At 38.6% G+C, this 27,331-nt stretch overlaps 1 protein-coding gene and 1 pseudogene across 1 annotated transcript in view; one reads left to right on the top strand and one right to left on the bottom strand.

Annotated features, from left to right (window-relative positions):
- LOC133762145 (phospholipid-transporting ATPase IB-like) overlaps positions 1-27,331 on the bottom strand; it is a 205,607-nt gene that overhangs the window by 22,551 nt on the left and 155,725 nt on the right. The window contains exon 28 of the mRNA XM_062195193.1: positions 14,142-14,216. Coding sequence (XP_062051177.1) covers positions 14,142-14,216 — 75 coding nt within the window. The remainder of the gene's footprint in view (positions 1-14,141; positions 14,217-27,331) is intronic.
- Positions 17,582-18,161, top strand: LOC133761781 (chromobox protein homolog 3-like; annotated as a pseudogene).

Below are 27,331 nucleotides of genomic sequence, written 5' to 3'. Positions count from 1 at the left end.
AAAATGACATTTGGACCTCACCTCATTCAGAATGATGTATTTCTGCTCTGTGTGGTTTTTCTTCCTATAGCTGTTTAACCAGGGAGTCACGACAAAGAACAGCAAGAATGGGGCAGACTTCAACCAGCAAACATGACATCTCAGCTTTTACTTGTTTGTTATATCATTGGCAAAATCAAGTCACATGACCAAATCCAGACTCAATTGGGATGAGTAAACAAAAATGGAGGAACAGGAACTAATTAGGAGGATTTGTTACAACTGAATACAACCTATAGTCTCTGCACACTGCATGGAATTTTGTACATAGTCAATGGTGACCATAACTAAAAAGTTACTTGTTTTCCAAACCATTGATTTACTGGTTAAGATGTTCAGAAGTGTTGAACAGAAATGGTAGAAAGAGATGTTCTTGTCTTGTTGCTGATCTTAAGGAAACACATTCATTGTTTCACCATTGAGTGCAATGCTAACGGTAAGGTTTCTGTATATGAGCTCTCTTATTATTCATCAGGATTGAGCGATGGATTCTTCCCAATGTTTTTACTGCATCTACTGAGAAGACTATTTGGTTCTTTCTTTTAAATCTGTTAACACATTGGATTACATTGATTTTTTTTAGATTTATTTTATTTATTTGAAAGGTAGAATTACCGAGAGGTAGAAACAGAGAGAAAGAGGTCTTCCATCTGCTGGTTTACTCCTCAAATGGCTGCAATGAACAGGACTGGGCCAGGTCAAAGCCAGGACCCAGTAGTTTCTTCTGGATCTCCCATGTGGGTGCAGGGGCCCAAGCACTTGGGCTATCCTCCACTGCTTTCCTGGGAGCATTAGCAGGGAGCTGGATCAGAATAGGAGCAGCTGGGACTTGAACCAGTGCTCACATGGGATGCCAGTGCTGCGAACAGTGGCTTTAACCTGCTGCACCACAGTGCTGGCCCCAGTTGATTCAACTTTAAATAGTAAATCATTGCATTCCTTGTATAAACTCTCATTTGTCAAAAAATCTGCTTTAAAAAAATTATTTGAGAGGCAGAGAGAGACAAAGAGAGCCCACCTGTTGATTCTCCAAATGCCTGCAACAGCTGGAGCTGGGTCAGGTTGAAGCAGGAGCTGGCAATTCAATCCAGGTCTCCTATGTGGTTGATATGGACCCCAGGTCATGATCTATTATCTGCTGTCTCCCAGAATGTGTGTTAGTGGAAGCTGAAGTCAGCAGCTGGAGCCAAGTATCAAGCCCAGGCACTCTCTGATGTCGTAACTGCTAGACTCAATTACCACTCCTGTATGTTGCTTTGTATACACTACTGGATTTGATCAGTTAAAAACTTGCAGAGACTTTTGCACCTGCATGTAGGAGGATACTGGGCTGTAGCTTTCTTTTCTGTTTTCCCTTTGGGTAAGGATGCATCATAAATAAATTGGGAGTGATTCTTCCTCCTCTTTTCTGGAAGACATTGAGATTTGTTAATACTTAGGGAAAAAAGATTCTGATAGGAAGATTTTAAACAGAATTCAAAACTTTTAATAAATATGAGGTCTTCGAGTTCTTGGATAATATTTTGTAATTCATGTCTTTTAAGGAATTTGTCCAATTCACCAAGGAGCTTACCAATTTCATCTAAGATATAAACTATATCATAAAAATGCTCATCATGATTTCTTACTATCGGTTGAATCTGTGGTGATGGCTTTTCTTTCATTCTTGAATGTTAGTTTCCTGTATGTATTTTGATTTGTTTGATCAGTCTGGCTTGAGATTTAGCAACTACGGATCTTGTCTAAGAGTCATATTTTGTTTGACTGGTTTTTCTTATTGTGTCTCCACTTTATATTCATTCTCTATTTTATTTTTGCTCTACTTGATTTGGGCTCCATCTACTCTTCTTTTCCAACATTCTTTGGGATAATTCCTGGATAACTAATTTTATATCCTTATTTTCTTTCTTTCTTTCTTTTTTAAAAGATTTATTTATTTATTTGAAAGTCAGAGTTACAGAGAGAGTGGAGGAGAGGCAGAAAGAGAGAGAGACAGAGACAGAGAGAGAGGTCTTCCATCCAATGGTTCACTCCCCATTTGGCTGCCAACAGCCGGAGCTGTGCTGGTCTGAGGCCAGGAGCCAGGAGCTTCTTCCAGGTCTCCCATATGGTTTCAGGGGCCCAAGGACTATGGCCATCTTCTACTGCTTTCCTAAGACATAGCAGAGAGCTGGATCAGAAGTAGAGCAGCCAGGACTCGAACTAGTGCCCATATGGGATGCTGGCACTGCAGGCGGCGGCTTTACTTGCTACACCACAGCTTATTTTCTAATATAAGCATTGAAAGATATAAGCATTCCTCTACACACTGCTTTAGCTTCACCTCTTACAATTTGAAAAGCTGTTTTCAATTTTGATCTGTTCAAATATCTTATGATTTCTTCTGTGACTCATACTGTATTTGTGTGTTCTTTGATTCTTAATTCATAGGCATTTCATTAATATGATGCTGTTATTAATTTCTAGTTTAACGCATTGTGGGCAGGGGACATGTTCTTATGATATTAATCCTTTTGGGTTTATTAAGACTTGTTTTATTGCCTAGCATGCGACTACACATTTGAAAAATATGTATATTCTGCTGTTGTGGAGTTTTCTACAAATATTAATTTTATCAAATAGGTTACAATATTGTTCAAATCTTCTATATACTTAATGATTTTTAACCCATAATTTCTATCACTTAGAGAGGAGTGTTTAGGGGCCAGCGCTGTAGTGTAGTGGGTAAAGCTGCCGTCTGCAGGGCCAGCATCCCATATGGGTGCTGGTTCAAGACCCAGCTGCTCCATTTTCAGTACAGCTCTCTGCTATGGCCTGGGAAAGCAGTAGAAAATGGCCCAAGTCCTTGGGCCCCAGCACCCACGTGGGAGACCTGGAAGAAGCTCCTGGGTCCTGGCTTCAGATCAGCGCAGCTCCGGCTGTTGCGGCCAATCAGGGAGTGAACCAGTGGCTGGAAGACCTCTCTCTCTCTGCCTCTCCTCTCTCTGTTTAACTCTGACTTTTAAATAAATAAATAAATAAATCTTTAAAAGAGGGAGAGAGAGAGAGAGTGTTTAAATCTCCAACCACACATGTGGACTTATTAAATTTGCCATTTAATTATATCAGTTTCTTCTTTGTTTCTAATAATTATCTTATCAATGATTACAAATCTAGAATTATAATGTGTTGTGATAAACTAATCCCTTTATTATTAAGAAGTGTCTATCATTAACCACAGTTCTTGTTCTGAAGTCTGCTATTTCTGTAATTTATACAGCTACTTCTGCTTTCTTTGGGTTAGTGTTCACATAGAAAAATGTTTTTCTCTTTGGGTGAATCTGGGAAATTGAGTATTTTCTTTATTAAAAATTTAGAATGGCCAGTGCCACGGCTCACTAGGCTAATCGTCTGCCTGAAGCACCAGCACCCCAGGTTCTAGTCCCAGTTAGGGTGCTGGTTCCGTCCTGGTTGCTCCTCTTCCAGTCCAGCTCTCTGCTGTGGCCCGGGAAGGCAGTGGAGGATGGCCGAGTGCTTGGGCCCTGCACCCGCATGGGAGACCAGGAAGAAGCACCTGGCTCCTGGCTTTGGCTCAGCTCAGCACACCGACCATAGCAGCCATTTGGGGGGTAAACCAAAGGAAGGAAGACCTTTCTCTCTGTCTCTCTCACTGTCTAACTCTACCTATCAAATAAAAAAAAATTAGGAATGTTCTATAAGTGTAACTACTGATTCTAATTATTTAGTTTATGTAGGATTTTCCTATGTTATAGTAAATTTTTGTTTTTGATAAACCAGTTTTCAAAATTTTTCAGAATTTGGTCTCTGTTTTAAAAATCTTACTCCTAAGTATTTCAGAAAATCCTCTTAGTATCATGTTATGGTCTATATGTTCTATAAAAAATAATTTTCTTCTGATTCCTAAAATTGGCTATGTGTGTTACTTTTTTCCATGAATGATTTTACTAGTTTTTATTATGTTAATTTTTAAAAAATCTTTTTCCACCTTTTTAAAAAAATATTTTTTTGACAGGCAGAGTGGACAGTGAGAAGAGAGACAGAGAGAAAGGTCTTCCTTTTTCCCATTGGTTCACCCTCCAATGGCCGCCGCGGCTGGCGCGCTGCGGCCGGCGCACCACACTGATCCGATGGCAGGAGCCAGGTGCTTCTCCTGGTCTCCCATGGGGTGCAGGGCCCAAGGACTTGGGCCATCCTCCACTGCACTCCTGGGCCATAGCAGAGAGCTGGCCTGGAAGAGGGGCAACCGGGACAGAATCCGGCGCCCCGACCAGGACTAGAACCCGGTCTGCCGGCGCCACAAGGCGGAGGATTAGCCTGTTGAGCCACGGCGCTGGCCAAAAAAATTTTTAAGATTGATTTATTTGAAGGACAGAGTTACAGAGAGGCAGAGGCAGAGCACTAGAGGGAGAAAGAGGTCTTCCAGCCATACTGGTCACTCACCAAATGGCTGCAACAGTCAGAGCTGCACTGATCCGAAGCCAGGAGCCAGGAGCTTCTTCTGAGTTTCCCAAGTGAGTGCTGGGGCCCAAGCACTTGGGCCATCCTCCACTGCTTTCCCAGGCCATAGTAGAGACCTGGACTGGAAGTGGAGAAGCTGGGACTTGAACTGGCACTCATATGGGATGCTGGCAACACAGGTGGTGGCTTTACCTTCTATGCCACGGTGCCTGCCCTGTGTCTTTATTCTTTCAGGAGGTCCCTTGTAGAAATCATGTAGTTGTGTCTTAATGTTTTTGATTCAACATGGCAATCTCTGCATTAATTAGAGTATTTAAATTGCTTATATTCAAGGTAATTATAAATATATTTTGGCTTAAATCCAGCGCATTACAATTTGTTTCTATCTGTTGCATTTATTCTTAATTTTTACCTCACAACCTGATTTTGTTCTTAATTATTTTTAAAATTTTTTGTTAGTTTCTTAGCTATAATCTTTTATTTTAGTTGTCCATTAAAATTTACATATACATATATATCTCAAAATTCAAAATCTGTCATACTTAATTCCATTCTCGTATTTAATATTGCTATATTTACCACGTATTTAAACTACATAACTGATAAGCCTTATAATACACTACAGTTTTGTTTTAAACAGCCTGTTAATCTGTTAATCTGTTAAAGAAACAATGTACAATTTTGAAGCCCTCTTATATTTGCCCATAGAATGGACATCTCTGTTGTTCTTCATTTCTTTGGAGAGATACAGATTTCTTTCCGGATATATTTTTTCTCTTTCTTGAAGAGCTTAATATTTATGTTATTACAAATCTAGTGATAAATTCTCTGTTTTCTCAGCTTGAATGTGTTTATATTTCATCTTCATTTTCTAAAGATTTTTTTCTAAGTATAGAATTCCAGTTAATCACTTTTCCTTTCAGAACTTTAAAGATATTCCACTGCCTGCTGACCGGTGTGATTTCTAATGAGTAGTCTGCCTTTGTTCTTTTTTGTTTTTTATTTGACAGGCAGAGTTAGAAAGTGAGAGAGAGAGAGACAGAGAGAAAGGTCCTCCCTCTGCTGGTTCACCCCCCAAATGGCCACCACGGTCGGCACTGTGCCGATCTGAAGCCAGGAGCCAGGTGCTTCCTCCTGGTCTCCCATGGGGGTGCAGGGCCCAAATGCCGGGGCCATCCTCCACTGCCATCCCGGGCCACAGCAGAGAGCTGGACTGGAAGAGGAGCAACGGGGACTAGAACCCGGCACCCCTATGGTATGCCAGCGCCGCAGGCAGAGGATTAACCAAGTGAGCCATGGCGCCAGCCCCTGCTTTTGTTCTTAAATTTATCTTCTATGTGTAATATTTGCTTTTTTTGTCTGGCTACTTTAAATATTATTCTCTTGGTCACCGATTTTCATAAATTTGATTATGAAGCACTTATATGTTTTTCTTTAGGTGTATTCTTGAAATTTATTGTGATTTTAAATCTTTGAATTCCTACTTTTTATCAAATTTATTAAATTTTACATTTTCAGCCATTATTTCTTCATAAATTTCCTCCCTCTTTATTTTGAAGCTCTAAGTATATGAATATTACATTACTTGATATTATCTTCTTTATACTCTGCTTTTCTATTTCTTTTTTTTAAGATTTTATTTATTTGTTTATTTGAGAGGTAAAGTTACAGAGAGAGAGAGAGAGGGAGACAGAGAAAAAGGTTTCCACCTGCTGATTCACTTCCCAAATGGCCCAAATGGCCAGAGCTGGGCTGATCCAAAGCCAGGAGCCAGGAGCTTCTTCCAGGTCTCCCATATGGGTGCAGGGGCCCAAGGACTTGGGCCATCTTCTACTGCTTTCCCAGGCCATAGCAGAGAGCTGGATGGGAAGTGGAGCTGCCAGGACTCGAACCGGTGTCCATATGGGATGCTGGCACTGCAGGCTGGGGCTTTAACCCACTGAGCCACAGCGCTAGCACCTCTGCTTCTCTGTGTCATGTCTTCATAAGTATTGATTTCTTATCTGAAGTTTATAATCTAATTTTAATCCCCCAGAAGAATTTTCATATCAGATACTGTATCCTTCATCTCACGAAGTTCCATTCGATTCTTTTCTGTATCTTTTCTCCCTGTTACAGACATGCTTCCCTTTCTTTCCTTGACCGTGTTTGTAAGATTTACCATGGTGATTTCATCTTTGTCATTTCCAAATCTGGCCTTTATTGGCTCATTTGCCATCTAATTATTTGTCTTGCTTCTCTGTTTTTCAATAGGCCTGGTTATATTTTATTGAATACTGAACACTGCACTTTTAGGTTATTTTGTCCTTTAATTACTGTTTGCCTGTGTTCTGATGTGCAGACAGGTAATCTGCAAATCAGCTGGACCTTTCTGAGGCTTGCTTTTAAGTACTGTACTGATAGGTCCAGAACAGTGACCATTATGGGACAAATTTGCCTTTCTCTTCCAAGTGTGACCCATAAAAGGAAGTGACCTAAGTTCCCGTGTGGTAAGTCCACCCACCGAGGCTGCTGGGAAAGCAAACTATTCCCAACCCTGAATGAGCTCAAGGACGACTCAGCCTACTGCTTTCTGTTGCTGCTTTGCCCAGCTTCACCTTTGCTGACGCATGCACAGATCAGTCCACAAACTCTCTGTCTCCATCTCTGTCTGTCTCTCTTAAGCGCCTTATTTTCTCATATCCAGCCTGGCAAGTTCTATGTATCCTGGCCTGTTGAGCTCTGTGTCTTCAATTCAGTTAGACACTGGGTATTCCTTTGGTTCTGTATTTCCCTCACTGTGGCCTGGAAACAGGGATCAAAGCCTTGAACCGTCAACCCAATGTCAGGTGTCTAAAAACCACTGTTTTGCATTTTGTATAATTTTTTTCTGGTAAGAGCATAATTCTCGTGGCAGTGAGTCATTCATGAGCAGAAGTAATAGGAGACCCTTAGGAATAGTAAGACAATCTGTTTAAATGATCAAATTTGAGGAGTCACTGCTCACTTACTCCCCATGTAGGATCTCTGTCCTTAATGTGTTGAAATATGTGAATTAACAGTAAAACTAGTATTCAAACAGTACTTTATACTTTGTGTGTCTGTGTGGGTATAATCTGTGTAAATCTTTACTTAGTATGTAGTAAGTTGATCTTCTGTATATAAAGATAATTAAAAATGAATCTTAATGAAGGATGGAATGGTTTGTAGGTGGGAGGGTGGTTATGGAGGGAAAAACCACTATAATCCAAAAGTCATACTTTCGAAATTCATGTTTATTAAATAAAAATTTCCTAAAAAGAAATAATTTACAAAAATGTTCTGAATACCAAAAAAACTAGAGAATAGTATATAATAAAACCCCACATATGCATCACTCAGGATGGACAAAATTTTTAAAAAATTATCAAATTTGATTAAAAAATCTTGAGGTAGGCATTTGGCCTAATGGTTAAGATGATCACATCTCATATCAGGGTGCCTGGCTTCCTGCTAATGCACGCACTGGGCAACAGTGGTGATGGTGCAACTAGATGGGTACCTGCCAGGCACATGGGAGACCTAGTTTGAGCTTCTGCATCCTGGCTTCAGACCTCCAGCTACTGGGGGCATTTGGGAAGTGGACCAGTAGATGGGAGTGCCCACTCACTCTCTAGCTCTCTCTCACACACACACAAACACAATTTCCCGTGACTACTTGAAATGCCATGAGTCTCATGTACATGTAATGGTATGAGATTTAGTAAAGCCAGTGGCTATTTAAGTATAAATCATCTTATTTCATCCTATATAGGTCCATAACTTTAAGTTCCCCTAGAGTAGTCCAATTTACTACATGCAAAAAAAAAAGCCAGTATCTGTATTTTTCTTTATTTAAACAGTAAGATTCCATTGATCAATATCTGTGGCTGACACACTGACAGTGATTTTTCCAACATGGAAGAATTTCTGCCACTCCCCACCTCAGTGTCCTAGGAAACACTGAAGGAAAGTGACTGGTATTGTCCCCTGTGAGCAGGAGCCTGGCAGAGAAAACTACACAGTGCAGCTCCCTGCTGCAGTGCTCTGGCCAACACTGCAGTCAGCAGCACGCAGCCCCTGTGCTGCTCCTAGCACCTGACATCATAGCAGAATGGGGCATTTAACAGTTTCTAGCTAGTGACTTCTGCCTGTGCTGTGTGTTCCAAAATTTAAGCTTCTAGAGAACAGAATTTTAGGGATTAGGGCACCATATACATACGCTATTGTGATTGTGATAAAGCACAGAAAAGTCATATCACACTGGCTGGAAACCTAATTTTTAATCAAAGTTTATCTTTCAGTATTTAGAGTGAAAAAACACTGCAACAGAAATGAAAAGAAACAAGTGAAAAGGTAATGGGGCTACTAAGCCATTTAGCTTTGCTTTTAAATTGACAACTAGTTTTTTAATTCAGAATGAATCAATTAATGGTACAGGGTTGTTTATTTTTAGAAAAGTCCATTAACATGGAAGGCAGTCACCTTTGACACACCCTCAACCCTGAGGAACCAAACACAGCTCTCAGGCCACACCCATCTCAAGCCTCTAAGGCTCCATCGAAAGCAGACAGTCAACTTAATACAGTTATAGTATAACAAGAAAAACCACCACAGTGAAGAAACCAAATATCTCCAACATGCCAAACAACAAACGCAAAAACCGAGGTAACAAGAACAAAGAAGACACTATGACGCCCCCAAATGAAAAAGACACTCCAATTCAAGATTATGTAGATGATGATATAGAAGAAATCCAAGAAGCAGATCTCAAAAAATTGATAAGAACATTAAGAAGTTCACAAAAACAAATTCTTGAACTACAGAAATACTTAATGGACAAGACAGAAAATCTCTCTCGTGAAAATGCAATATTAAGGAGGAATCAAAATGAAATGAAACAACTAGTAGAACAAGAAACTGTGATAGTGACGAGAAATCATAATGAAATGAAGAATTCAATAGATCAAATGACAAACACATTAGAGAGCCTTAAAAACAGAATGGGTGAAGCAGAAGAGAGAATATCGGACTTAGAAGACAGAGAACAGGAAAGGAAACAGGCAAACCAAAGAAAAGAAGAGGAAATTAGAAATCTAAAAAATATTGTCAGGAATCTACAGGATATTATTAAAAAACCTAACATTTGGGTTCTAGGAGTTCCTGAAGGCATGGAGAGGGAGAATGGATTAGAAGGCATTTTCAGTGAGATACTAACAGAAAATTTCCCAAGTTTGGAGAAGGACAGAAGGCCTTTTCAGTGAGATACTAGCAGAAAATTTCCCAGGTTTGGAGAAGGACAGAGGCATCTTAGTACAGGAAGCTCATAGAACCCCTAATAAACATGACCAAAAGAGATCCTCACCACGACATGTTGTAATCAAACTCACCACAGTGAAACATAAAGAAAAGATCCTAAAATGTGCAAGAGAGAAACATCAGATTACTCTCACAGGATCTCCAATTAGACTCACAGCAGACTTCTCAGCAGAAACCCTACAAGCTAGAAGGGAATGGCAAGACATAGCCCAGGTACTAAGAGAGAAAAACTGCCAGCCCAGAATATTATATCCTGCAAAGCTCTCATTTGTGAATGAAGGTGAAATAAAGACCTTTCACAGCAAACAGAAATTGAAAGAATTTGTCGCCACTCGTCCAGCCCTGCAAAAGATGCTTAAAGATGTGTTACACACAGAAACACAGAAACACGGTCACCAATATGAAAGAAGGTAAAGGAAGGAAACCTCACAGCAAAAGATCACAGGAAGCTCAATTTCTCTTTGACATAGAATTAAACTCTGATGCTCTGTTAAAGCAATGTGTTAAAGTAATCTATTATGTTCTCTTGATGTCTGTTAAATTCTAATTGTTCAAAAACAGCTGAATTTTTATTAAGAGCTATGGGTTTTTTAAATATGTGCTTATTTTCAAAGATTTGAATAATCACCTTGTAACAATGATCAAATTTGGTCTATGTTATGTTATGATTTTAAGGAATCTTATTTCAACCAGATATTTTGGATTTTGAGCCTTCTTGGCATTCTTGACAGGCATTCAAAAAATCAAAGTTTCAAACAATCTGGACTCTAAAATTTCCAGTAAATCTTGGACTTTGGTTTTTCCAGTTTGGGCCCAACTGAAAAAATCGAAGGACCTATGTCTCTCATCTTATAGAGACACCAACTAATCAGGCTATTTGGATTATATTAGAAGGACTGTCAAGATGTGATGTCATACCAGACTTTAAGTTTCTATAATGGAAAATGCTATTAATACAAATGTTTGAGAATTTAAAAGTCTAATGATCTTGTGTTACTAGACATGATAGTTATCTTCATGAGAAAGCCCCAGAGGCCTAAAGGGTTAAATACTTGTAAAATCCTACAGGTGCTTTCAAAGATACTGTGAAGTAAGCAAGTGCCTCTTGTTGGTTGATGAGTTTATAATTTTAATCATGGCGACTTAAAGTCTTTTGTCATCCACAGTCATATATGATTTGCTGCTCATAAAACTAAAGCATCGTTGGTTCTGTGTTTAGCTGTCCTCCTATAGGTTCCTATGGACTTTTTCCAGCCACTTCTATTTTATTCAGTACTTTGGGATGGCATGTAAACAGATGAAGCCAATAATGTATTAACAGTACCAACTGAGAGAAAGTATGGTTAACTGAGGTTACTAAAAACAAAAAGCAATTCAAATCAATTGGCAATCTACAAAAAGAGTTAAAGATTTTTTTTTTGACAGGCAGAGTGGACAGTGAGAGAGAGAGACAGAGAGAAAGGTCATCCTTTGCCGTTGGTTCACCCTCCAATGGCCGCCGCGGTTGGCGCACTGCGGCCGGCGCACCGCGCTGATCCGATGGCAGGAGCCAGGTGCTTATCCTGGTCTCCCATGGAGTGCAGAGCCCAAGAACTTGGGCCATCCTCCACTGCACTCCTGGGCTACCACAGAGAGCTGGCCTGGAAGAGGGGCAACCGGGACAGAATCCGGAGCCCTGACCGGGACTAGAACCTGGTATGCCGGCGCCGCAAAGCGGAGGATTAGCCTGTTCAGCCACGGCGACAGCAAGAGTTAAAGATTTTAAAAGCTATTATTAAAATTGCTATATTGGTCTATTATGTTGTGTTATATATGTGTACATATTGTATGTCATGTCCACATGGGAAAATTTTATTAAGAATTTTATTTTAATCAGCTTATAAATAAGATTGTCCATAAATTTAAGCTGCTAAAATCAATCAAAGATACATTTTAATTCGTGTGACCTGAATCTCTGCATCATATGTTTTATACTTGGTGGTAGAAAGAAACTAAAAACATTTTATATGGTTGTGCTTAAGTTTACTGCTTAAACAAACTACACCATGTTAGATATTTAAGAGGTGTTTCCAAATACATGATTCTTAAAATGTATAGAAGGTACTGGACCTTCTGGTAAATGTTTTCTTAAGTTGTTATCTAATGGTTGAAACTGATTACTAAGTATTCATGTGATATTGCTATTGTTAGCAAGCGATCTAGGACTTGCTCCCTCATCTCTCTATTCTAAGCCCAACTTGTTCTTTCATTTCTCTATTCTGTTTGAGGTAGAAAACTAATTCTATTATGAAGGAATCTGTAGGACGCACAATTTAATCTTTAGACCTTATAAAAGAGATGGCTAACATTTTTCTGTAATAGCATAGCAAAAATAAGAACATAAATAATAATCTCATAGCTAGATTCACTTCGCCATCAGCCAAGTAAACAATAAGTAGAAAAAACCTCCCTTTCAGACCAAAGGGAAAGAAAGTTTTAAAGTGAGAATATAATTTTCCTCATGGGCATTGTCTACCTTAGAAAAACTACTACAGAACATGCCTGTGACTATAGACTTGTCGTTCAGGCCACCGAAGATTAGAGATGGGACATGGGCACTCCCTTGACTTGCAACCTCTGGTCTGCTTTAACACAAACCAGGAGGAAAAGAAAGCTAGGCATCAGAAGCAATGGGTGGCAGACCTATTAATGGCTGATCTGTACAGTGATTGCCCTCAAGGAGACCCAACAGGCCAGTCCACTGCAGTGGCTTTCAATGTGGTAAGCCTGGGCTTCAGCAGAAGTCAGCTTGTGAAGAGCCCTGGCAGCTCTGCCAAGAGTTGGATCACTGGAAATGGACCTGCCCTGGAGTTGAAGGATGCCCAGGTCAGAGCCACAGATCTTATTGGCTCTAAGCTGAAAAGCCCTTCCCTCAGCCCAACTTCCAAAGTGACCACTGCAGCTGAGGGGATGGCCAAGCAGGGTCAGCAACTTTGCAGGCAGAACTTAAATTTCTTGTTAGAGATGCCACCTGCCTTTACCTGGCCAGCTCTCCCCCCAGGCCAGCCAAGTAATGAAAGTCAACAGAGTGCCTTCCCCTAGGAGGTTCACACCTCCCTTAGGATATACCCCATGTGAAGAGATAGATAGGTCTGGGCCTCTTAACGTACAAGGCCTAAAGCCCACCAGATTATTACCAGGCCCCTTCTGTCAGGTTCTATTTGCCTCTCAATCAGAAAACTTAATTGTAGCTTAGACAGCACCTTTCTTAGCTCCTCTAATAATGACTCTGTCCTTTGTTCTAGACCCTGTCTAGCGTACTTGGGCCTCATTCCTTTGTAATCATAACCTCTACTCTACCACCAATGGCTCTACTCCCAACCTGTGTGTCCTGATGGTCCTCTTCCCCACTTAATGCTGTATAATTGTTCAGACCTGGTTAATGCCCTGTTAGGAACATTGGTTACTATCCTCACCCTGTCTTTTATGACCTTGTCTAAATATGATCAGAATTGGCAAACTTGGAATGCTTCCATAACCTCGGCAACTCATGATGAGAGCCTAGGGTGGTTACTGGCGCCATAAACTAGAGTGTCAATTTGTTGGGTCAACAACAGGAGTCACTGTGCACTTGCTCCTCATGTGGGATCTCTGTCCTTAATGTGCTGTACATTGTGATTTAATGCTATAACTAGTACTCAAACAGTATGTTTCACTTTGTGTTTCTATGTGGGTGCAAACTGTTGAAATCTTTACTTAATATATACTAAATTGATCTTCTGTATATAAAGAGAATTGAAAATGAATCTTGATGTGAATGAAAGGGGAGAGGGAGCGGGAGAGGGGAGGGTTGCTGGTGGGAGGGAAGTTATGGGAGGGGGAAACCACTGTAATCCATAAGCTGTACATTGGAAATTTATATTCATTAAATAAAAGTTTTAAAAAAAGAAAAAAAGAAAGAAAATGAATCTTGATGTGAATGGTATGGGAGAGGGACTGGGAGATTGGATGGTTGCAAGGGGAGGGAGGTTATGGGGGAAAAAGCCAGTGTAATCCAAAAGCTGTACTTTGGAAATTTATATTTATTAAATAAAAGTTAAAAAGAGAAAAAAACAAAATACATGGAATACACAATGCATCTACTGACTCTAGAATGATCTGGTATGATTGAAACTGCATGTGAACATTTTGAGCTACTGCATGATTTGTTGCAACAACAAGGCCTGAAGATGTATTCGTGCTGCCTGCGAAATGCACAGATGGTTGAATTAGAAACACTTCCCACACATAAACAGTGAAGGAATGTCCCTAAATTCTTTGTGCTATCAGATGGAGAAGGAGAGGCTTACCACATTGTACAAGCTGATGCACCAACGTTCGAATATAATCTGCCCAGAAAATCCATTGGCAAAGGAGAACCAGAGCTGTAAAGAAAAGAAAGCAAGATGAGGTGTTTTATCAATGCTGACCTAGATGTATCTACATGCTAAAAAGAAATGGCACAATGGTCAGAGCTTCTGGAGGAAAAGTATCAAGTCACATTTCTGTATACTGGCAATGAGTGCCTGGACACTGAAATTGAAGACACAAGCCACTGGAGCAGGCACTGTGGTGCAGCAATTTGTTCTGCTGCCTGCGATTCCTGCATCCCATACCAGAGTGTCTGGGATGGAATCCCATATCTGCTTCCAATCCAGCTTCTTGCTAATGTGCCTGAGAGGCAGCAGATGATAGCTGGCTTCAATCTGCCAAGCCCTGGCTGTTGCAGGTATTTGGGATGAACCAGCAGATAAAAGATCTCTCTCCTCATCCCTCCCCCTTCCCATCACTTTGCCTTTCAAACAAATAAATAAACATTTAAAAAAAACACAAAAACACAAAGCCATTTACAATTGCTCTGAATAAACTAACGAAGCATGTACGAGATCTGAATGCTGCAAAGTACAAATTAGGGAGGAGTTATCTTATGTTCATGAATTGGAAAACTTGCCATAGTAAAAGATATCAAAGATTCCCAAATTGATCGATGGGTTTGATTCAATTCCTATCAAAATCCAAAGGAGTTTTCTTTTGTAGACATAGATATGCTTTTTTAAAAATTTATATGAAAAGGTAAAGGTTGTAGAATTTATAAGAACAATTTTGAAAAAAATGGGAAGAATCAGTCTACTGATACTAGGGCTGACTACCTAGCTACAGTAAACAAGGCAGTATGGTATTTACACAGAGATATGTGCACTGGTTAATGGACAATATTAGAAAATCCACAGGTGTACAGACATATGCTCAACTGAGTTTTCTAAATTTTTCTAAAAAACATGTAACAAAATTTACCATCTTTCTTTAAAAAGAGGTGATTTCATTTACTTATTTGGGAAGCAGAGCAACCAAGGGAGAGGAAGGGACAGACAGGAAGACCTTCCATGTGTTTTTTCACTCCTCAAATGGCCAAAACAGCCTGGGTGACGTCAAGCAGAAGACAAGAGACAGGAATTCCATCCAGATCTCCCACATGAGTGGCAGAGACCTGAGTTCTGGGACCATCTTCCTCTGCCTTCCTAGGTGAATTAACAGGAAGCAGGACTGGAGGCAGAGAAGCCAGGACCTGAACCAGCATTCTGATATGGGATGTCAGTGTCCCACACAGTGGCTTAACCTGCTGTGCCTTTACACAAGTTCAAAATTTACTATCTTAGTAAAGAAAATCATTGGTATTTTGACAGAGATCGCATGGACTCTGGAGAATGTTTTAGGTAGTACATTTTTTAAGAAAGCTTTTATTTATTGAATACAAAGTTCATAGGTACAGCTTTAGGAATATAGTGGTTCTTCCCCCCTATATCCACCCTCCCATGCCCACTCCCATCCCACCTCCTACTTCCTCTCCCATCTCATTCTTAAGATTCGTTTTAAAATAATTTTATATACAGAAGACCAACTCTATAATAAGTAAAGATTTCCATAATCTGCACCTACACAGACAAACAAAGTAAAAAGTACTGTTTGAAAACAAGTTTTTACAGTTAATAACAAAAATAAAAACAAGATTTTACAGTTAATTCTCATAGCACAACTCATTAAGGACAGAGGACCTACATGGGAAGTAAATGCACAGTGACTCCTGTTGTTGAGTTAACAATTGACACTCTTATTTATGACATCAGTGATCACCCAAGGCTCTTGCCATGAACTGCCAAGGCTATGGGAGCCTTTTGAGTCCACACACTCTGTCAGTTTTTAGACAGGGCCATATGCAAAGTAGAAGTTCTCTCCTCCCTTCAGAGAAAACGTACATCCTTCTTTGATGGCCCCTTATTTCCACTGGGGTCTCACACACAGAGATCATTCATGTAGATCATTTTTTGCCACAGTGTCTTGGCTTTCCAAGTCTAAAATGCTCTCATGGGTTTTTTAGCAAGATCCGAATGATTTAAGGGCTGATTCTGAGGTCAGATTGCTGTTTAGGGCATTTGTCACCTATGAGTCTGCTGTGTGGGCTGCTTCCCAAGTTGGAACACTCTTTCCTTTTAAATTCTATCTATTGTTATTACCAGGCACTTGGTCTTATTTATGTGATCCCTTTGACACTTAATCCTGTCTATATGATTAATTACACACTTAATATGATCACTTTAATATGTAAGATGGCATTAGTACCACCCAGATTAATGGGATTAAGAGTCCCATGGCAAGTTTTTAGCTTTACCCTTAGGAGTAAGTCCATGGGAATGTGTGCAGAACACCTCTCTCTCTCTCTTTGCCACTCTTATTTTTAACTGGGATCTATTCTCAATTGGTTTTATACACCTATGAATAATTCTAAGTTAAGAGTTCAACCAATGGTACTAAGTAGAAAAAGAAAATAATTTTAAAAAATGAGATAATAAATTGTTCCTCAATAGTCAAGACAAGGGCTATTCAAATCCTTGCTTCTCAAGTGTTTGTTTCACTTCTAAGGTTTTTTTTAGATGTTCTGTTAGTTGTCACAGATCAGGGAGAACATATGGTATTTGTCCCTTTGGGATTGGCTTATTTCACTAAGTATTATGTTTTCCAAATTCATCCATTTTGTTGCAAATGACTGGATTTTTTTTTATCACTGTGTAGTATTCCATAGAGTACATATCCCATAATTTCTTTATCAAGTCTTCCACTGATGAACATTTAGGTTGATTCCATATCTTAGCTATTGTGAATTGAGCTGCAATAAACATGGAGGTGTAGACAGCTCTTTTATTTGCTGATTTCATTTCCTTTGGGTAAATTCTGAGGAGTGGAATGGCTGCGTTGTACTGTAGGATTATATTCAGCTTTCTTAGGTATCCCCAAACTGTTTTACATAGTGGTTTTACCAGTTTGAATTCCCACCAACAGTAGATTATGGTATCTTTTACCTCACATCCTCACCAGCATTTGCTGTTTGTTGTTTTTTATATGAAAGCTATCCTAACTGGAGTGAGGTGAAACCTCATTGTGGTTTTGATTTGCATTTTCCTGATGGCTAGTGATCCTGAACATACTTTCATGTGTCTGTTGGCCATTTGGATTTCCTCTATTGAAAAATGTCTGTTGACCGAGAAGCGCTGAGGTACGACGGTGAGCACCGCTGCCCTGCGCTCCAGTGGCCCCTCTGCCAGCTCCGCCCTCACGGCCGCCCGGCGTGGGCGGGGCCACCACACACACACACACACACACACACAGGGCCCCATGCGCTGCTCCCCTGCCCCCTCCCCCTCGGATGTGGCCGGAGCTTGCGGGGCTGCTCGGAGCGGTGAATAATAGCTCAAGTCTGCAATAAAAAATGGCCTCCAATAAAACTGCATTGTAAAAAATGGGAAAGAAACAGAATGGAAAGAGTAAAAAGGTCGAAGAGGCAGAGCCTGAAGAATTTGTGGTGGAGAAAGTATTGGATCGACATGTAGTGAATGGGAAGGTGGAGTATTTCCTGAAGTGGAAGGGATTTACAGATGCTGACAATACTTGGGAACCTGAAGAAAATTTAGATTGTCCAGAGTTAATTGAAGCATTTCTTAATTCTCAAAAAGCTGGTAAAGAAAAAGATGGTACAAAAAGAAAATATCTGACAGTGAATCTGATGATAGCAAATCAAAGAAGAAGAGAGATGCTGCTGACAAACCAAGAGGCTTTGCCAGAGGTCTTGATCCTGAACGAATAATTGGTGCCACAGACAGCAGTGGAGAATTGATGTTTCTCATGAAATGGAAAGATTCAGATGAGGCTGACTTGGTGCTGGCGAAAGAGGCAAATATGAAATGTCCTCAGATTGTGATTGCTTTTTATGAAGAGAGATTAACTTGGCATTCTTGTCCAGAAGACAAAGCTCAGTAATTGTTTGCATTGTTTTATATATATATATGTGTGTGTGTGTGTGTGTATATATATATATATATATATATATATATATAAAATCTGGGTCTTGGTTTTAGATTTACTAGTGTGAAGAAATAACTACATTCTAATGAAAATCAAGTTTGATACATTGGTTTTGAAAGTAGTATTGGGGGAGTTGTGAATTTTTTTATTTTTTTTTTGCATCGATAGCACTGGTTACTTCTAACAGATAAAAGCTTTCTGTAGTTGCTTCCTTTATCAGAAAAGAACATTTGCTTTTCTGAATATTGGGGGAAGTTGTCATAGTCAGTTCTTCAATCAGGACTTGATTTTAACTGATACTAAAGGACCGTTCTGGGTTGTTGTATGTGTATACTTTTATAAATGGTTTTCTTTTTTTTTTGTTTTTGTTTTTAAATTTTACCAAAAGAAAAACCATGGGAAGACCCATGTTTCTGAAGTTCCATCATTCTGAGCAACCTAAGAAATAAGTCCCTTCAAGTTAAACTGAAGATTTTCATGAAGCCATAACCTTTTAAATTAATTAGTTTGTAAGTCATTTAGACAAGTTAAATTAGATAATTTAAAAGAAGCCATATCAGAACCTGTATCTAAATCTATAGTCATAAATGCAATGGCTTATAAAAATTGTATTGGTACTAGTAGTCATCCCTCCCAAGATCAGAAAATAGACCTCCTGGTGTGCTGTAATAAACTAAGCAAGGTAAATGGACATTTGAATATTTGTTCTAGCGAGCCATTACTTTACAAACGCCAAAATCGCTGTGCTGTATCGACTAAAAGGCCATGATTCATGGAATGACTAAGACTTGGCTCCTGAAAACCTGATCAGATTGTTATTAGGACCTGCTGGCATAAGTGGGTAAACAAGTGGTTGTAATCTAAATTATTGACTTGCATGTTTTGTCTTTGTCCCATCTCATTCCTTACATGTAGGCTCAATCTTCGCGGTATTTGGGTTACTGGTTCAGCAGATGCCAGGAAAAATAACTTTGTAGTAATCAGAATGTTATCCAACTGTATATTGTTTACTTTATTGTAAATACTGGTGAACAGTGGTCAATAAATAGTTTTATATTCCTTTAAAAAAAATGTCTGTTGAATTCCTTGGCCCATCTCTTAACTGGATAGTCTGTCTTGCTGTTGTGGAGTTTCTTGATCTATTTGTAGATTCTGGTTATTAATCCTTTATTAGTTGCATAGTTTGCAAATAATTTCTCCCATTCTATCGGTTGCCTCTTCAATTTCCTGACTGTTCCTTATGCTGTATACAGAACTTCTCAATTTGATGTAATCCCGTTTGTTAATTGTGGCTTCGACTGCCTGTACCTCTGGGGTCTTTTCCAAGAACCCGTTGCCTGTGCCAATGTCTTACAGGGTTTCCCCAATATTCTCTAATAATTTGATGGTGTCAGGTCAAAGATTTAGATCTTTAATTCATGTTGAGTGGAATTTTTATGTAAGGTATTAGGTAGGGGTCTTGCTTCATACTTCTGCATGTGGAAATCCAGTTTTCCCAGCACCATTTGTTGAATAGACTGTCATTGCTCCAGGAATTGGTTTTAGATCCTTGATCAAATATAAGTTGGCTGTTGATGTTTGGATTGATTTCTGGTGTTTCTATTCTGTTCCACCGGTCTATCCATCTGTTTTTTTACCAGTACCATGCTGTTTCAATTAGAACTGCCTTGTAGTATGTCTTGAAATCTGGTATTGTGATGCTTCTGGCTTTGTTTTTGTTGTATGAGATTGCTTTAGCTATTCAAGGTCTTCTGTGGTTCCATATGAATTTCAACATCATTTTTTCTAGATCTGAGAAGAATGGTATTTTGATTGGTATCACATTGAATCTGAAAATTGCTTTCAGAAGAATGGACATTTTGATGATACTGATTCTTCCAATCCATGAACATGGAAGATTTTTCCACTTTTTTGTATCTTCTATTTCTTTCATTAATGTTTTGTATTTCTCATCATAGAAATCTTTCACATCATTGGCTAAATTTATTACAAGGTATTTAATTTTTTGTAGCTATTGTGAAAGGGATTGATCTTAGAAGTTCTTTCTCAGCCATGGCATTGTCTGTGTATACAAAGGCTGTTGATTTTTGTGTAGTGACTTTATATCCTGCTACTTTATCAACCTCTTCTATGAGTTCCAATAGTTTCTCAGTGGAGTTTTTTGGATCCCCTAAATATAGAATCATGTCATCTGCAAATAGGGATAGTTTGACTTCTTTCTCCCAATTTGTATTTGATTTCTTTTTCTTGCCTAATGGCTCTGGCTAAAACTTCCATGAGTATAATGAAAGCAATGGTGAGAGCCCACTCTCTGGTACCGATTCTCAGTGGGAACGCTTCTAACTTTTCCCCATTCAACAGGATGCTGGCTGTGGGTCTTTCATAAATTGCCTTGATTGAGGAATGTTCCTTCTATACCCAATTTGCTTAGAGTTTTCATCATGAAAGTGTTGTATTTTATCAAATGTTTTCTCTGCATCTATTAAGATAATCATATGGTTTTTCTTCTGCAGTTTGTTAATGTGTTGTATCACATTGCTTGATCTGTGAATGTTGAACCCTCCCTGCATATCAGGGATAAATCCCACTTGGTCTGAGTGGATGATCTTTCTGACATGTTGCTGGAATCAATTGGCTACAACTTTGTTGAGGATTTTTGTGTCTATGTTCAGGGAAATTGATCTGTAATTCTCTTTCTCTGTTGCATTTTTTTCAGGTTTCAGAATTAGGGTGATGCTGGCTTCGTAGAAAGGATTTGGGAGGATTCCCTCTCTTTCAATTGTTCTGAATAGTTTGAGAAGAATTGGAGTTAGTTCTTCTTTAAATGTCTCGTAGAATTCAGCAATGAAGCCATCCGGTCCCGGGCTTTTCTTTGTTGGGAGGGCCTTTATTATTGATTCAATTTCTGTCTTGGTTATGGGTCTGTTTAGATTTTCTATGTCTTCATGGCTCAATTTAGGTAGGTTGTATGTGTACAGCAATCTATCCATTCCTGCTAGGTTTCACAGTTTATTGGCATATAGCTCTTAAAAGTAATTTCTGATGATTCTTTTTATTTCTGTGATGTCTGTTGTTACATTTACTTTTTCATCTCTAATTTTATTGAGTTGGTTCTTCTCACTCCTTTTTTTGTTAGTTGGGCCAATAGTTTGTCAATTTAGTTTATTTTTTCTTTTTTTTTTTATTTGACAGAGTTAGACAGTGAGAGAGAGAGAGAGCTTGAGAGGAAGGTCTTCCTTCTGTTGGTTCACCCCCCAAATGGCCACTACTGCCAGAGCTACACTGATCAGAGGCCAGGAGCCAGATGCTTCCTCCTGGTCTCCCACGTGGGTGCAGGGGCCCAAGGACTTGGGCCATCCTCCACTGCCTTCCTGGGCCACAGCAGAGAGCTGGACCAGACGAGGGGCAACCGGGACTAGAACCCAGTGCCCATATGGGATGCCAGCGCTGCAGGTGAAGGATTAACTGAGTGAACCACGGTGTTAACCCCCATATTTAGTTTATTTTTTCAGAAAACAAATTCTTAATTTTGCTGATCTTTTGCAATTTTTTGGATTCAATTTTGTTGATTTCTTCTCTAATTTTAATTATTTTTCCCCTCTAGTTTTGGGTTTGGTTTGCTATTGTTTTTCTAGACCCATGAGATGTATTAATAGCTCATTTAGTTGGTGCTTTTCCAATTTCTTGATATAGGCACCTATTGCATTAAACTTTCCTCTTAATACTGATGTTGCTGTACCCCGTAAGTTTTGATATGTTGTGTTGTCATCTTCATTTGTTTCCAGAAATTGTTTGATACTCTTTTGATTTCTTCTACGACCCACTGTTCATTAAGGATCATGTTGTTCAGTCTTCATGTGTTTGCAAATGCTCTAGATTCCTGAGTTGCTTATTTCCAGCTTCATTCCATTGTGGTCTGAGAAGATGCATGGTATGATTTCGATTTTTTTTAATTTGCTGAGACTTGCTTTATGGCCTAGTATGTGGTCAATCCTAGAAAAAGTTCCATGCACTGCTGAGAAGAATGTGTATTCTGCAACCATAAGATGAAAAGTTCTGTAGATTTCTGTTAGGTCTATTTGGTCTATAATGTTGATTAAATCTGCTGTTGCCTTGATTTTCTGTCTGGTTGATCTGTTCATTGCTGAAAGTGGAGTATTGAAGTCCCCCATCATTATTGCATTGGATTCTAAGTCTCCCTTTTAATCCTTAACATTTCTTTTAAATAGCCAGATGCCCTGTAATTAGATACATATACATGTATAATAGTTATATCTTCCTGTTGAACTGGTCTCTTAATCATTATATAGTTCCCTTCTTTGCTTCTTTTAACAGTTTTTGTGTTAAAGTCTATTTTGTCTGGTATTAAGATGGCTAAGCCAGCTCTTTTTTGGTTTCTGCTGTGATGGAATATCTTTTTCCATCCTTTTACTTTCAGTCTTTGTTGGTGAGATGTATTTCTTGTAGGCAGCAAATAGATGGGTTTTGTTTTCAATCCATTTAGCCAGTCTGTGTTTTTTAACTGGGGAGTTGAGGTCATTTATATTCAAGTTGACTATTGATAAGTAATGACTTTGCCCTGCCATTTTTCCAAAAATTATCCTATTTTTTTTTACTTTGGATTCCCTTTGAACTTTTACTGAGAGATTTTTTTTTCCTTTACCTTCTTTCAGAGTGACGAACATGTTTCTGTGTTTCTGTGTGCAACGTGTCCCTAAGCATCTTTTGTAGGATGAGATGGGTGGCGACAAATTCTTTGAATTTCTGTTTGTTATGCAAGGTCTTTATTTCAACTTCATTCATAAATGAGAGTTTTATAGGGAGGTAGTACATTTTAATGGTAGTAGTTCTTCCAATTCATGAGCAAGCAATATTTTCCATTTTAGTGTCCTTGATTATTTCTTTCACCAATGTTTTATAATTTTCATTATAAAGATCTTTCACTTTTTGGTTAAATTTATTCCTAAATATTTACTTTTTTGTGTGTGGCTGCTGTGAATGGGATTTCTTTTTTCTTTGAGTTCATCATTAGCTTATAAAAAGCTACTTTTTAATGTATATTTTGTAATCTGAAACTTTATGGGATTGGTTTATCCGTTCTAACAGCTTTTGGGAGGATGTAGGTTTGTCCATATACAACATTGTGTCATCTGCAAACATGGGGATTTTGACTTCCTTCTTTCCAATTTTGATGCCCTTTATTTCCTTCTCCTCCCCAGTTGCTCTGGCTAATACTTTCAGTGCTGTATTGAATAAAAGTGATGAAAGGGGATATCCTAGTCTTTTCCAGATGCAAGGGGGAATGCTTTCAGCTTTTCCCTGTTCATTATGATACTGGCTGTTGGTCTGTCATATATAGCCTTAATAATTATGAGATATATTCCTTACATACCTAATTTATCAAAGGATTTTATCATGAAGGGATGTTGAATCTTATCTAACTCTTTCTATACATCTAAGGAGAAGACCACATGCTTTTTTCTTCATTCTATTGATGTAGTTCATGACATTTATTGATTTTTTTTCATTTATTAAACTTTTATTTAATGAATATAAATTTCCAAAGTACAGCTTATGGGTTACAATGGCTTCTCCCCTCCCATAACTTCCCTCCCACCCGCAACCCTCCCCTTTCCCGCTCCCTCTCCCCTTCCATACACATCAAGATTCATTTTCAATTCTCTTTATATACAGAAGATCAGTTTAGTATATATTAGGTAAAGACTTCAACAGTTTGCCCCCATATAGCAACACAAAGTGAAAAAAATACTGTTGGAGTACTAGTTATAGCATTAAATAACAGAGTACATCACATTAAAGACAGAGATCCTACATAATAATTTTTTTAAAAAATTAAAAGGCATTGTAATCCATAAGCTGTACACTGGAAATTTATATTCATTAAATAAAAGTTTAAAAAAATGTAAAAAAAAATTAATTTTCTATGCCATTTCCAATTTAACACCAGGTATTTTTTTTTCATTTCCAATTATCTTTATATACAGAAGATCGATTCAGTATATAATTAGTAAAGATCTCATCAGTTTGTACCCACACAGAAACAGAAAGTGTAAAAATACTGTTTCAGTACTAGTTATAGCATTACTGCACATTAGACAACACATTAAGGACAGATCCCACATGGGATGTAAGTACACAGTGACTCCTGTTGCTGACTTAACAATTTGACACTCCTGTTCATGGCGTCAGTAATCTCCCTAGGCTCTAGTCATGAGTTGCCAGGGCTATGGAAGGCTTTAAGGTTCTGCTGTGTATCCCGCTTCTCATGTTGGATCCTTCTCTCCCTTTTTGATTCTATCAGTTTGTATTAGCAGACACTTTATTGATTTTTAATGCTGAATCACCCTTAAATCTCTGGGATAAATCCCAATTGACCATGTTGCATGATATTTCATGTGGTTTTCGATTTTGTTTTCTAGTATTTTTTGAGCATTTTACATTTATATTCATCCAGAATATAGATCAGTGGCTTCACTAACAGAGCAGGTATAATCAGTATCCTATCAACAGAATAACAGGTGTTAGTTCTTATTTCTTAATACTAATTTTGCATGTAAATAGATCAAGTTTCCCAGCCAAAAGATTTAGGTAGGTTGAATGGTTAGAAAAACAAGACTCCACTACATGTTCCTTGTAAGAAATTCACTTCACGGCCGGCGCCATGGCTTAACAGGCTAATCCTCTGCCTTGCGGTGCCGGCACACCAGGTTCTAGTCCCGGTTGGGGGCGCCGGATTCTATCCCGGTTGCCCCTCTTCCAGGCCAGCTCTCCTGCTATGGCCCGGGAAGGCAGTGGAGGATGGCCCAAGTGCTTGGGCCCTGCACCTGCATGGGAGACCAGGAGAAGCACCTGGCTCCTGGCTTCAGATCAGCGAGGTGCGCCGGCTACAGTGCGCCCTCCGCAGTGGCCATTGGAGGGTGAACCAATGGCAAAAAGGAAGACCTTTCTCTCTTCTCTCTCTCTCTCTCACTATCCACTCTGCCTGTCAAAAAAAAAAAAAGAAATTCACTTCACAAATAAAGATACACAGGCCGGCACCATGGCTTAATGGGCTAATCCTCCGCCTTGCGGCACTGGGTTCTACTCCAGGTTGGGGGACCAGATTCTATCCCGGTTGCCCCTTTTCCAGGCCAGCTCTCTGCTATGGCCCGGGAAGGAAGTGGAGGATGGCCCAAGTGCTTGGGCCCTGCACCTGCATGGGAGACCAGGAGAAGCACCTGGCTCCTGGCTTCGGATCAGTGAGATGCGCCAGCCGCAGTGGCCATTGGAGGGTGAACCAACGGAAAAAAGGAAGACCTTTCCCTCTGTCTCTCTCTCTCTCACTATCCACTCTGCCTGTCAAAATAAATAAATAAATAAAGATACACAGAGATTGAAAGTGAAGGGCTGGAAAAAGATATAACAGACAAATGAGAACAAAAATGAGAAAGAAGAGCTATGTTCATATCAGATAAAACAGACTTTGAGTCAAAAGGACATTATATTTTGATAAAAGGATCAATTCAGCAGCAAGATATAACAGTCACAAGTACATATGCACCCAACATCACAAGACCACCCAGATACATACAACAAATATTCTTTGACCTAAATGGAGAGATAGACTCCAATACAATAATAGAAGGTAATTCTATTTTAGGTTTTTGAGGAATGGACATACTGTTTTCCACAGTGATTACAACTTTATCCTCTTGTGTGTATATCCAGTCTTCCCAACACTACTTGTTGAAGAGGAGGTCCTTTCCTCATTGAATGAGTATTTGACCACATACATTAAAATTTATTTGTGGACTTTTTTATATTCCATTGGTCTATGCATCTGTCTTTATGTGAGTGTCACACTGTTTTAATTACTGTAGCTTTGTAGTAAGATTTGAAATCACAATTTTGAGTTATTTGTCTTCATGCTTTCCTTTCAAGACTGTCTTGGCTATTTCAGGGTCTCTTGTGATTGAATATGAAATTTAAGTTAGGTTCTTCTATTTCTTTAAAAATTGCTGTTGGTATTTTGATAGAGATTGAATTGAATTTATAGATCATGTTGGGTCATATTATATCTTAATTAAGATTAAGATTAATTAATTATTAATTCTTCCAATCCATGAACATATATTGTCTTTCCATTTATGTGTCATTCTGCAATATTTTATGATTTTTATGGTACACATCTTTTGCCTCTTTGGATAAGTTTATTTATGGGTGTTTTATTCTTTTAAATGCTATCTTAAATGGAATTTTTTTAATTTCCTTTTTGGACATTTTAGTATACAGAAACACACTAATTTTTATGTGCTGATTTTGTAGCATGCAATTTTGAAATATTCATTTATTCTAATAATTTGCCACAGAATATTTAGAATTTTATGCATACAAGAGTATCCCATATGTGAAAAGAGATAATTTTCTTACTTCTTTTGTAACATGTATTTCTTTTTCTTATGTAATTGCTCTTGCTAGATCTTTCAGTACTCTTTTGGATATCCTTGTTTTGTTCCTGATCTTAGAAGAAAGGCTTTCAGTCAAGAATGTGAAGGCAGAAATGATAATAGTACAAAGGATATCCAAAAATGTAAGGAATATTTATGGGAAAATGTCAAGACCAAGTTTTTATCTGTCAATAACAACAATGAATGTAAATGGACTAAAATCTTCAATTAAAAGTTATAGACTGGCTGAATGGTTTAAAAGCAGGACTCATCTATTTGCTGCCTGCAAGAAACACACCTCACCAACAAAGATACACACAGACTGAAAGTGAAAAGATGGACAAAGATATTCCATGCAGATGGAAATAAACAAGCAGGAGTAGCTATATTAATATCAGACAAAATTGATGTTAAGACAAAAACTATTAAAAGAGACAAAGAAGGTCATTATGTAATGATTAATTGGTTGTGTTCCCTCATCTTCAAACTTTTGGATAACTTTGAGGAAGATGCCATTAATTCTTCTTTAAATGATTGGAGGCATTTGTTAGTGAATCCAGCTGGTGTTTTGTTTTTCTTTGTTAAGAGGTTTTTGATTACTGATTCATTCTTCCTACTAGTTACATGTCTGTTCAAATTTTCAATTTCTTTATGAGTTGTCTAACTCATTTTTGACAAAAGTTCAAAAAATATTTAAT

This window comes from Lepus europaeus, chromosome 6 (assembly GCF_033115175.1).
Source record: "Lepus europaeus isolate LE1 chromosome 6, mLepTim1.pri, whole genome shotgun sequence".
NCBI lineage: Eukaryota > Metazoa > Chordata > Mammalia > Lagomorpha > Leporidae > Lepus > Lepus europaeus.
The sequence above is the reverse complement of the archived record's forward strand: the minus strand, read 5'-3'. Positions and strand labels throughout refer to the sequence as shown.